The sequence below is a fragment of the Armigeres subalbatus genome, unplaced genomic scaffold (assembly GCF_024139115.2).
Source record: "Armigeres subalbatus isolate Guangzhou_Male unplaced genomic scaffold, GZ_Asu_2 Contig1208, whole genome shotgun sequence".
Taxonomy (NCBI): Eukaryota; Metazoa; Arthropoda; class Insecta; order Diptera; family Culicidae; genus Armigeres; species Armigeres subalbatus.
The window spans coordinates 717,092-730,392 of record NW_026941966.1 but is presented as its reverse complement, the minus strand read 5'-3'; the positions used below and the strand labels follow the sequence as shown (position 1 = coordinate 730,392).

General features: G+C 36.5%; 1 protein-coding gene and 1 pseudogene across 1 annotated transcript; one reads left to right on the top strand and one right to left on the bottom strand.

Annotated features, from left to right (window-relative positions):
• Positions 1 to 797: 797 nt before the first annotated feature.
• Positions 798 to 3,610, top strand: LOC134202413 (uncharacterized; annotated as a pseudogene).
• A 1,122-nt stretch (positions 3,611 to 4,732) lies between these two features.
• LOC134202421 (uncharacterized) lies at positions 4,733 to 5,419 on the bottom strand. Its single transcript, XM_062677422.1, has 2 exons — positions 5,329 to 5,419; positions 4,733 to 5,234 (listed from the first exon to the last, which is right to left on the bottom strand). Exons 1-2 carry the CDS (start codon positions 5,334 to 5,336, stop codon positions 4,733 to 4,735), a joined length of 510 nt encoding a protein of 169 aa, XP_062533406.1. The 5' UTR covers positions 5,337 to 5,419.
• Between the last annotated feature and the right edge of the window lie 7,882 nt (positions 5,420 to 13,301).

The following is a 13,301-nucleotide window of genomic DNA, read 5'->3' as shown; positions in this document are numbered from 1 at the left end:
ACCGTGGGCGGTCAATCATGCTCATGCTCATGCTCATGCTCAATAATAATCATAATTCCCTATTATTGAAGACTTTTGAAGACATTTTTAAACGACTGTGAAGACATTTGAAAATATCATCTGGCATCCCTGAATGTAAGAGAACATGGTGACGTAAATAACAACACTGCTATACATACGAATTTCTCTACCTTGTTAAATGTCAGAAGAAAGTAAACAGTAAGATACTGTGTACTTGAAGAATTGATGAATAATAAGTGGGGTCAAATATTGACTTCGCAGCACTAAACTGAAGTCGCTGCTTGCTCATGCGACGCGACTTTTCTGATGCGAACTAACTGTCAAAGAGAATTGTCAACTACAATGATGACATACCAGCCGTAAACATTGTACAGCAGCAGTAATCTCAATATTAGCAAATTGTTCGCATAAAAGTGAAATTAAATATTGCTTTTTGCATTGAAACTTTTCGTTTCGTCACTGAAACCATTGACACTTGGCTTCAGCGACTGCTTCCGCGATAGAGCATTTGCACATTTGATACACTCATACATATATATTGCTGTCAAAATGTGTATTTGACAATTAAATTTCCAGCTAAAAGCTCTATTTTTTGACACCGATGCACTCACACAACCAATCGACATCAGTTGTCAAAAAATCAGGAGTACCAACTTGACCACTATCTCCTTGTCGCCGAGTCTGGCGCTGAGTGCTCGGCGCGGAAACCCAAAGGTGGGAATAAAATTTTGGGGCTTATGCGCAATACTTATTCATATTTGATAAACTCATACCTAATGAGTAACCTAATATTAAGTAACATTTGCCATAAACATGCTAGCTCAAATACAGTGTATCATGCTCTGTATGGATATTATGCATCTCGAGAAAATATAGAATACTGCGGCGTCCTGCTGGCTGCTTCTCAGGTAATCGCAACAGTCACTAAACACGACAGAGTCAATAAAAATCTTACCCACCGTATGCACTTGTCATGATAAACACTCTCCATGTACTCAGTGACTCCGGTTGCCTCTCACTAATATACAATCGAGTACTGCTGTCATTTGGCGAAAAGCACGTGGTTTTGTTTTGAGAGGGAAAATTTTCCCTATCTTTTAACCCGGCGGCTATCTTGACGTCTACCTTCGCAGTCGAGCCTGCGAGAGTAAGACCGCCGCGAAAGTCTAGAAAAAGATAAGCGCGACAATACTATTTTTTTGGGAATTTCCAGAAAGGATCTAGCAGTAATTTATGGTAAAGCTCTCTCAACTGATGCTGGGTCATTAGGCCGAAGGTCATTAGGCCGAAGGCCATTAGGTCGAATGGTCATTAGGCCGAACGGTCATTAGGCCGAACGGTCATTAGGCCGAATGGCCATTAGGCCGAATGAGAACTGGGGAGTGAGAAGTGAGTAGTGCGCAATGAGGAAGAAGTAGAAAGGAAGAAGGAAAAGGAGGAAGAAGTAAGAAGGAAGAAGGAAGAAACGAGAAGCAAGAAAGAAGAAGGAAGAAGGAAGAAGGAAGAAGCAAGAAGGAAGAAGGAAGAAGCAAGAAGGAAGAAGGAAGAAGGAAAAAGAAAGAAGGAAGAAGAAAGAAGGAAGAAGAGAGAAGAAATGAGAAAGAAGGATGAAGGAAGAAGGAAGAAGGAAGAAGGAAGGAGGAAGAAGGAAGAAGTGAGAAGGAAAAAGGAAGAAGGAAGAAGGAAGAAGGAAGAAGGAAGAAGGAAAAAGAAAGAAGAAAGAAGAAAGAAGAGAGAAGAAATGAGAAAGAAGGATGAAGGAAGAAGGAAGAAGGAAGGAGGAAGAAGGAAGAAGTGAGAAGGAAAAAGGAAGAAGGAAGAAGGAAGAAGGAAAAAGAAAGAAGAAAGAAGAAAGAAGAGAGAAGAAAGAAGGAAGAAGAGAGAAGAAAGAAGAAAGAAGGAAGAAGGAAGAAGGAAGAAGCAAGAAGGAAGAAGGAAGAAGTAAGAAGGAAGAAGGAAGAAGAAAGAAGGAAGAAGAGAGAAGGAAGAAGTAGAAAGGAAGAAGGAAAAAGTAAGAATGAAGAAGGAAGAAGGAAGAAGAAAGAAGGAAGAAGTAGAAAGGAAGAAGGAAGAAGGAAGAAAGAAGAAGAAAGAAGGAAGAAGGAAGAATGAAAAAGAAAGAAGGAAGAAGAAAGAAGAAAAATGGAAGAAGGAAGAAGGAAGAAGGAAGGAAGGAGGAAGAAGGAAGAAGAAAGAAGAAAGAAGAGAGAAGAAAGAAAAAAGAAGAGAGAAGAAAGAAGAAAGAAGAAGAAGGATGAAGAAAGAAGAAAGAAGAAGAAGGAAGAAGGAAGAAGGAAGGAGGAAGAAAACGGAAGGAAGAAAAAAGAATAAAAAAGAAGGAGGAAGAAAGAAAGTAGAAGGAAGAGAGAAGAAGAAAGAAGGAAGAAGAAAGAAGGACGAAGAAAGAAGGAGAAAAGAAGAAGGAAGAAGGAAAAAGTAAGAAGGAAGAAGGAAGAAGGAAGGAAGAAGAAAGAAGAAAGAAAAAGGAAGATTCAAGATGGGAGAAGGAAGAAGGGGTGAAGTGAAGAAAGAACTTCTCATTTTTCACTTCTTGCTTCTTTTTGCTAATTCGGCCTAATTGCCATTCGGCCTAATGACCGTTCGGCCTAATGTCCATTCGGCCAAATGGCCTTCGGCCTAACGGCTTTCGGCCTAATGGCCTGACACCCTCTCAACTATATGTGAATGGATTTCGAAGTTTGAACGGAACGGGTGTTTTACCCGAAAACAGCGTGAACGGGTATATCGGTGCGGGTATGCGACAATGGATAGTAGATTTATATCGGAAGGAACCAGTACTATTCTTGGAAAAGGCAAAGCAGAAGTTTCAGTTCCACTTTCACCAATCCATCAGCGTTTCTTCAATTTGGGTGATTCTACACGATGCTGGATTTTCATGGAAATCTATCGAATGAAGAGCAATACAGATCCGTAATGACGAAATCTTCCGTTTTGTCAAAGAAATGCTATCAATTCCGTGGGACATATACAACCTCGTCTTCTTAGATGAGGTTGCATTCGACAACCGAGATATGCTCAGAAATAAGGGATATGGAGTAGTTGGACAGAAAATAATCTATCGTGGAGAATTTTGTCGCAAACCTCGAGTATCCTTTCTTTGTTTTCCAGGACTGAACGGGATTCTTGAGAGTTTCTGGACAGAGGAACTTTCAATAGAATGAATTTCATCGACTGCACCAAGAAATGTGCTTTGAACAATTCACAAGTACAGCAATATCCTGGGTTCCACTCTGTTTGGATTATGGATGGAGCAAGAATTCACTGTGATCCAAACATTATTCGATATTTGCGCTCTATCGGGATCATGCCGATGTTTCTTCCGCCATATTGTCCATTTTTCAACCCAATAGAAATCGCTTTTGGGCTTATAAAGCGATGCCTAAGAAAATATCACACCGAAAATACACCTATTTTGCGAGATGTTTGCAAAATCATTGATGAATTCAAAATATTTCCGGCAAAAGGTATATTTGAACATTGCGGTAACTACTCCGGGGGTATTTTCTAGCCTGAAAAAGGATTAAGCCAGAATACGAAACATATGGACTTCACTGTCACTCCACACTGATGATATGTATTATTTCAAATAAATGTATATAATTCATATAACAAAACCAAAACTTATTTTAATTTTGGAAATGAAACATTGAACAAAATGGTTTTAAACATGGTCAACATCTTCACAATCCGTTACTCTTGTTGACAGAACTCGACTTAAATCGGATTCCACAGGTTAAAGCGTTGATTCCATTGCCTCTAACAGCTCAGACCCTGCTACTCCCTTTGCTTTCATTGCGTTCAGCTTATTTGACACGCCTTGGAGAATGGTTAGAGCCAACGAAACATCCTTCTCAATATCCGCAATCTCCTTGGTCCAACCAGTGTTCACAACATTTGCCACAACCATTCCTCGGTGCATCGATTGGAGCCTTGCTGATTCCGACACTGCTACCCATCGAAAATATTTCGCCAATTCTAAAGGTGGTGCACTAGCACTTTTTAGGCGATCGTGTTCGTGAGCAGAAGAAGAATTAATGTAATTTGCCCAAAGCAACCAAGAGCTGTAGTGCCCTTCGAGGTCCGGATGAGATGAACGGAGCTCATCAGCAAGTGCAGAGTCATCGCGTGTTGAAGTTGCCCCCGAACGATCTGGGTTTTGGGGTGAAATTAGCACCCTTTGCACTTTTTGATGCTGTGCATTTGTTTCCACTGCCAGTGAGAACACGTATACAAACACCTTCAACACTTTTCCACGCCATAAACGAAGTAGCCGAGGTGTGATACTACCAAAGTGTAAAATAATCGATTTTTTTTGGTGAAGTCCACTTTTCTTCAATTGTCAGTTCACTTCCAGACACATTCATAGTCGGCTCTGGACAGTCAATATTCAGTTGAATATTAGTCATTGAATATTTATGCACATTTTACAAATTTATAAATTATCTAAAATCTAAACACGTTTTAAATGAGTAAAGTGATTTATCACACAGGACTGAATCCGATATTCATCCGCGAGGCACTTTCAACGGTAAACATCAACATAAACAATGCTAATAATGTTTTTTTCTGCACATAGTAAGCACACTTAGTAACAGTCGAATGAATGAGTTGGTGGAGTAGTCGTCTGACTATGTCATTCTATGTTTTGAATATTCATGCGATGTTTGTCAAAATTCGGACTGAAGTTGCTTCATGAAGATGAATATTTTAGGCTCTGGACACTACTAATCGGGTACACTTTCTTCTTCGTTTGATCTTGTAGCATCACAAACTCGCCGATGACTTCAAAATCAGGCTGCTCTTTTACACTCCATGATGGTACCTCATCGTTGAATTCCACTTTGCGATTTACCTGATGCTTGACAGTTTTCCAAATACACCGTAGAACATGGTTGACCGAATCACCGAAAATATCCTTGGAACAAATTTGGCCTGTCCGGAGTTGGCTTCGAAACAGCTTACGGCAAAATATTCCTCCAAAGCAAAAGACGTAGCTTTCTGGTGCACCACCTTCAATCAAACTGTTGATATCCTGATTGGCCGCATTAATTTGTTCCGGTTCCACTTCTGTCGCTGAAAGGGAATCAACTACATTAATTCCGGATGCGTGGCCCGGATAGATCCCCGAACTGCCTTCCAACGGATCATCCTCAAGGCGTTCTTCATTAATAAATTCCTCACTGCCGTATGATCTGAAATAATCATCATATTTAGTAATTTATTAGTATTAGTATAAATTAGTATTAGTATAGATTAGTATAAATATTATAGTTGAACGCTACTTACTGGTCCATGTCGAGAACAATGTTGCTTCCGCCGGATAATTAATATTTAAAAAATCCACAATCAATTAATTTCTCCATTCACAAAAACGCAGCAAAACAAAACGTCACTCAATAAAAATAATCAAAACACGCTAAAATATGGATGACAAACTACAAATATCATATTACCCATTTCGATGAATAGAATAACAAATAGCAAGGCAAAATGAGTTATTATTCCGTTTTAGATAAAAATATAGAATAGTTAATATCGTAACGCTTTTAGTGTTTTTATTTTTTTTAATTTTTTTAAATTCCTGGCTTATAATTGTTATCTTATAGTGAGTGCTGCAATTTTGTAGTGCAGTGAACTTCGCATCTTCAAATCAGAGCTGCGCTCGCAATTTGATTTTTCTCTAGAAATACAATACGATGCAGTCAACTGCCGGTGATTGGTGCTGATTGTTTTCTTTTCTGTATCTATCCCAGAAGGAAAAAACTAGAGCTATTCCACCTTTCCAGTGCGACAGAATCGAGACAAGTGAGCTTGCTCGAGAATGGAAAGGGTGGAAGGAATCTTTGGAGTGTTACTTTGTGGCATACGGCATAACAGATCAGGAAGTTATGCGAGCGAAATTGCTCCTCCTCGGTGGCTTTACAGACGGTCTTCAAAAACATCAATGATCATGACCATATTCCACTTGTTGTACTAGGGTTTCTTACCTCATTCCCGACCTAACATGCATACGACTGCATTATTCAGTTGATATTTATGACAGGAAGCAACTTTTCCTGAGTTTTGTGGGCCGTGCAATTTTGCAATGGGGTTCACTTCTGCTTAAAAATAGATATTCTTGCTAAACATGGTTTGAAAAGGCTTTTATTTGATTTAAATTAACAAGTGCAACACTCATTTCAGTCATAGCGATTGGATTTCCGGCACACTTCAAACCAGTTTCCGGCCTAAACAAAATATCGCTCAATCCCTCAGCATTTTACTTTCGTTTTCTCTCGGGACGATAGAAAATGCAACGTGAACAAAAATATGCACGTTCCGCATAAACTTGAACCATAGTTGGACCATCTCTCAGATCATACATGACCATAAAGAACAGTAACCCTACTATTCGGACTGTTCTGAATAATGAAGATAAACTAACCTCAACATAACTGGTTTCAACAGTATGATATGTTGTTTATAGCTAATTGACTATATGGGTAATAGGCGGTTAAGTATAATTACAGTAAAAAATCGACATTTTCAATACATTATTTTTGCTTCACATTATGTAGTACGGTTTAGGTATAATCCCTTTTTTGAGATAAAAACAATATGACACGTAGTGTGTAAATAATAGTAAGGGTATGCGATAACACACTTTGCCCTAACGAAACGAAACGAAATTTAAAATGTTTATTTTGATTCGGATCGAAACGAAACGAAATATAGATTTCTTTCGAGATTTCGAAACGATACGAAATCAAGGTTCATTTAATTCGAAATTTTTCGAAACGAAACGAAATTTTAATTTTTTTTCCGCGAAATTTTTATTAAATTGGTTTGGATGTTTACAATGGATCAATCGCCGCGAAATTGCTGGTGGGGATTCTCATCGATTTGTTTTCGGCTTTAAATTGGTTTCAAATTATGTACGCAATTCTGATTTCACTTTTTCGAAATCGAGTAACTGTTTTGCGACCAAACAATAACAGAGTAGGCAATCTGTGATAGATCTCCACATTCTTGCCGCATATACCATTGGCGATAAGGCAATACCCCAGCATTTGTGCCGCTTTCAAAGGAACTCATCGTGGAGCATGTGCTCCCGAATCTGATCAATTTTATATCAGTAAGTATATAAAAATAAAGAAATTGTGGGATTTTTCATATACGGATTCAAATTTCGTATAAAACCTTAGTTCACTTAAGAATAATGTAATTATGCTGAAGCATACTTCACACACTTAGTTTTTATTTCTGCAGCTCGGAAAAAATCCGCAAAGCCTTGCGCCAGCAAAATAAAAAACTAATATTTCGGCAAAAATGATGTTTCTTAGCTGATTTTCGGCAAATTATTTGTTGATTTCCAGCAATTTTGACAGTAATCTCGGCAAAAAAACATGTTTGCTGGAGCACGGCTGTGCGAATCTCGGTAAAAGTTGACCATTTTGCTGAGATCAGTGTAAAAAAAAATTAAGTGTACACCCGAATAAAAATACAGTAGTATAACAATACAATTTATTGTAACACTACTATTAATAACATTAAATTGGCAATAGATTATATTGTAAATGAACCCATAGAAATACATTAGAATGCATTGTTATGAACCATTCACTCAAATGTAAATGAAGTTTTCGCAATAGAATGTACGGGTTGTTAAGTATCGTAACAATACAAAATCTGATATTTTTCCATACATTTTTTTTCGTCACACAATAGAGTGTATGGTTAATATATTGTTGAAATATCCGATCAAAACTGTTCAAAATACATTGGTTTGTATTGTATTTGTATAGTAAAACAATACGATTTTTGATTTCTCAGTTGTGACAGCTTTACTGTTCAACAATGCAATTTAAAGGAAAAAAATACATATTTGGCGCTTTGAGGCAAGTATTGTTATATCAAGACAAAATTTTCAAAACGACTTATCTGCTTTTGTAAACAAAGATTGAAACGACGATTTGACGAATCTGATAGCTCTCCCACGCAAACCAACACCATCAATAGGTAGGTAAAGGATGCCGCTACCTGTTGATGGTGTTGATTTACGTGAAAATCGTCAAATCGTTCATCTTACAAAAAAAATCGTTAACAACATATAGTTATATACAATGTAAAGAATCGTTTCAAAAGTTATCAATGTATGAATCTTATGTACGAAAATGTTTCAAAAACAATTGCAAGTATTGTTACATTAGAAATATGTTGATGTATTGTATCCTCAGTGTGGATACAATCTGTGTAACCATCAATAAACAATATATCCTATTGTATACCGTACATTGTATGGTAATTCAATTGTTTTCACTATTGAACCAATAGTACATTTTATCCGGGCATATTGTCTTGTCAGCGTAGTTTTACAGTATTGACTTAGTCAAAATTAGAAAATGAATGCTTAGATTTATTTTTTTATTTAGTGGGATACTTAAATATGTATCCACATCTGCCAGGCGTATACGCAGATAGAGAATTGACATTACTAGACCAACATTTGAAAAGGGCGTATCAGCCAAATTTATTCCTTCTTATTCTTCGTCTACATTCAGGACTGCCCAACGTACGGCCCGCGGGCCGGATGTGGCCCTCGGCGTCATTTTGTGTGGTCCGCGGCGTATTATAAAAATAACCTCATATTCGGCCCGCCTGCTTTTCTATCAAGCTCGAGAAACTCTTTTTTGTTATTCATGATAAATACGTAAGTTTTAAATCAAAGCTACCGCTGCAAAAATGATTATTTTGAATCTGAAATTTAAAATAATATTTTACATAATTCGAAATGATTGCATTAAGTAACCGCAAGCCGCAAGACACAGAAGGTTAATGTTGAACATCTCGTTTCCAATAAAGATTGATCAGAGTAGTTTATAAACACGTAAAAGGAAGGCTGGTTTGCTTTATTTGTTCTTATTTGGGAAATATTTGGCTTCGTAGTCTTGGAGGGAATTGAAAACTATGTTTTTAATGTTTTCCCGACTGCGATCCCAAATATTTCCCAAATAAGCTCAATACTACAGTCGAGCGAAAAAGAAAATTAATTTGTTCGGAAATTTTTGATATATTGAAGGAATAAAATCTGAATCCAAGCATTCTATGAAATATGAAATTTGAAAGAGCCCTGTTGATACAACCTCAAAGGCTCGAAGGTCAATCAATTCAAATTTCCATTTAGGACGGAACAAATATTTATTTCTTCTTTCGTCCGATTGACCGTTCTATGCTCACGGTGTCTCTATGGGGAGATGTTATTTTTCAAAATCAGTATCTCTGAAACACCCACCACGCGAAAGTATATGCTCTTTCATATAATGGGTAAACTAAAATGTTCCCCTCAAATAATAAAATTTGGCTACAAAATTTTGAGGTAGGGTAAATATACTTGCTTTGGCCGGCTTAGTGCCTAGTTTGGCCAACCCTGAAAAATTCATATTTTTCCAAAAACTGTCGATCAGTTTCAACACGCGAAGAAGGATAAGGGATATTTCTTCTATTTGAGCTAACAAAACCATCAAAAATTGCTTTATTTTCGGAGTTATGCCAACTGGCCAAATTAGGAACATGGTCAAAACTGCAACAGTTACCCCAGCATTAGTTTGCGCGGAAGACGGTGAAGAGATAAAGTTCTCGTTACGTGAAAATGCCGCAAAAGATGAAAATACTGACGTGAAAAACGTGGCGAAGGTGGCTGTCTTCATGAGAGGAATTGATGACCATTCTCGAATGACTAACGGGAAAAACTTGACGGCTGTTAAGACCTGTGTGAAGGAACTTTTTTCTCATTCGAAAACTAAAGTGATCTTATGATTGATGGAGCTTCAGCAATGACAGAAAACAGCAATTGCGTTGTAACAATTCTAAGCAAGAAAAAACAATCACGATATTTCCCTGCCATTGCATATTCACCAAAAGAATCGATATGCCAAAAACGACCAATATTTCTCAAGCATTGACGCTCGTTATTAAGACAATCAACTTTATCAACGTTAGGGAATTCAACCTTGCGCATTTCAGTGACTAAGCCGTGGTACCATGCTTGAGAAATTTTGTTCTTTTCGAATAGAAAATGGCACCATTTCTACAAGATGAAGGAAAACCACTGCCCGAACTGTGTGATCCTGAATAGATGAGCTACTTGGCATTTCTAACAGATATCGCCAAACATCTCAATGTCACTTTGGCACAATATGGGTTTCTGAAATCTGGTACATTTCTACAAACAGTTCATGCAAATCTGTTCAATATGCTGGTAAAGTAATGAAATTTTCATTTTTTCAACACCCGGTAAACGAGACGAGCCAGCCTTGGGCCGAAAGTCTCGTTAATAAGGACAAAAAAAAGCCAGTAAATGGTGTGAATAATTTAATTTAATGTTTCAAATGAATCTCAAATGCAAAGACAAAAACAAAAAAAAAACAAAAATTTGAACGCAATAAAATCGTGTTTAGATTTCTAGAAAATTAAAAACAACAATGATAATTTTAAAATAATTTAAAAAGTTATGTACTGAATATTTCTTGGCCCGCCAGCAAGTGTGAATTCTAAGAATTGGCCCGTGGCTTGAAAAGGTTGGGCAAACCTGGTCTACATATATAGCATACATTTGCTCACTAGAAGAATCCTGTGCACCTTTCTAAAATGCACAAAGATATGTATTTCAGATTGAATTTCACAGACCCATAGTCTTATATACAATTAGCTATTGTCTGTGTGTCCTTGACATATGAGAAAAGCTGTTATGGTCAGTATGAGCTGAAAGCAATCATAAGTAAAGAACTTTCAGCAATTTTAATGATCTTTCAACCCGTTCTGGATTTTTGTTTTGCAAATTCCATGCGAAGATCTAGAAATTCCCACAAATCTGCAATGTTCCTTACATATTGTGCAAATAGTCAAAGAAGAGCTTATTAGCTTGATTAATTGTACACATCGTAGTTGCTAAGCATGATTGGCCGAGAAACAGCAAATATGCACAGCTCACCAATTAAATAATATTCCTGGGATACAAAAAAAAGGTTATTCTTATGCTCGGAGACGAGCCAGCCTCGGGCTGAAAGTCTCCTTAATAAAGACACAAAAAAAAGGTTATTCTTATCGTATACTTGCTTCGGAGTTTCATGACCAATAACGATGCTGGTCACGTGCTTATAGTTAATTTAGGATTAGGTGAGGAAAACTAGTTTAACACTCATTATTATAGGAGACCGAGGAATGCTCTGCATCTCCGTGAGCGCTACAGGAAAGGAATCATTGGTTAGTTGATAAGGTAATTCATGTGAAACCCCTTGGCAAGCGACAAAATATTTATTGTAAACGAAGTTATTTTGAAAACAAGAAGACGAAAACTGTGTTTCAAATCAATCCAACGCAAGATCATTGTGCTTCGTTTAAAAATCTTCTACAACACGATCGATTCCGCACTAAATAATGTTGTGCTCTTCGATGCAGACATTAGTTTTATCACTTCTCGTTCTCCCACACTAGCTGGCGTGATCATCATCAACACGATCGATTGCACACTGGTTAAACAAATTTCTGCTATACGAGGCAGATTTTTTTTTTCACTTCGCTTTCTCCCGAACTAGCGGCCGTCCCATGACCAGAAGCATGACGATTTCGCATTCATATTGTGCAAATAGTAAAAACATATCACAAAATTTAAATTTGAATCATGGAAACGCTGAAGACGTTTTATAGAAGAAAACTACATACGCATTTGTCGACCAAGAATGGAGTAAGTGTTAATAGAAAAATGTGTATAACCTAAAGTTTTGAAAACAGCTTTACGATTTTGTTCAGCAGCGCAGCCAAAATTTTTGATAATATGAAGTATGGTTTAAGTTTAAATTTGTTTCGAAATTCCGCGGAATTCCGTTAAATTTCGTTATAAGCTAGTTTTTTCTAGCGAAATTTTTGTAATTTTACGAAGCGAAACGAAATCAAGAAATCAGATTTCGCCATGCTCAAATTCCGCGAAATTCCGCGGAATTTCGTTTCGAACCACCTGAAACGAAATTTTCCGAAATACCGCATATGCTTAAATAATAGTATGATACAAAATAAAAATGTCGATGTACCATATGTGCTATCTTTCAATAAATTGAAGAGTATTTGGATGTTTTCTTACTTTTTTATAACAAACGCAATATACAAATTTCATTACTGTCTATTTAAACCATTTTTATTACTATGTGTATCCTTTTTAATCCAACTAATGCATTAGATTGTGTTTTGGTAGAGCCAAGGGAAGAAGTATCCGGCAAGCTGCATTCGGGAAGACGCATCCAGGAGCTGCATCCGGGAAGCCGCATCCGTAGGGAGAACTGAGAAAAAAATCACATAATTATAAATTTGTTGATGATTGGGTGGGTAAAAATACTTATCAATGAAGGCTATTGCTTGCAAGACAAATTCATATTCAATGGTCTCAAAGTACAAGAAAAACTCGCCCTCAGATGGACTGGAAAAAGATATCAAATTAATGTGATGGTATTTTATTTAAATTATTAGTACTGTCTAATTTCCATTACTTACCTATGTCTGGTTTTATTTTTGTGCACGACGTAAATATTTTTAAATAAACCTGTAATTAGTTAAGTATAAAAATTGCTTGTCAAATTGCCTGCTTCAAGCGCCACACGAGAAATGATTTATGGTATCTGATAAAAGACAAACAAATACTGGTTGAACAACGTACACGTTTACCTTATTTGTATCATTAAATTATAAGATTTCTAATGTGTGCGTAAAATCGCAACGGAATAATTCTAGCTTTTGATGATACGTAATTATATCCATGCTACAAACAACATTGTAACTGTGTGAGTTACAAACCATTTTACAATTATTTATCATTTTCTTTCAAATAATTTATGATAAAAAATTGTAAAGTAAAAATAAACTTTGAAATAATTTCATGTGGTATAGTAGATTAGAAATGTTGTATAATTTTGATTATAGATCAACATATGGTCATATTTTAAATCGACGATGAGGTAGATAGTAACAATATTGCTTATTTCATGTGTATTGTAACAATAGTATGGTAGATTGTTTTTAATTATGCGGGTTCTACGACAATATGATAACAGATGGTATTATTTATAATATTTTTTGTTTGGTTGAAAAGATTCATTCACTCATCCAAATTTCTTCCAAACATTTAAAAACTAATTTTTTTTCACTCTTTGAAACCGATAGAATTTTAAATAACATGAAAGCGTCAACGTATTGGCCAGTTTCCCCTTCAAGAATGAGGAATTATTTTCATA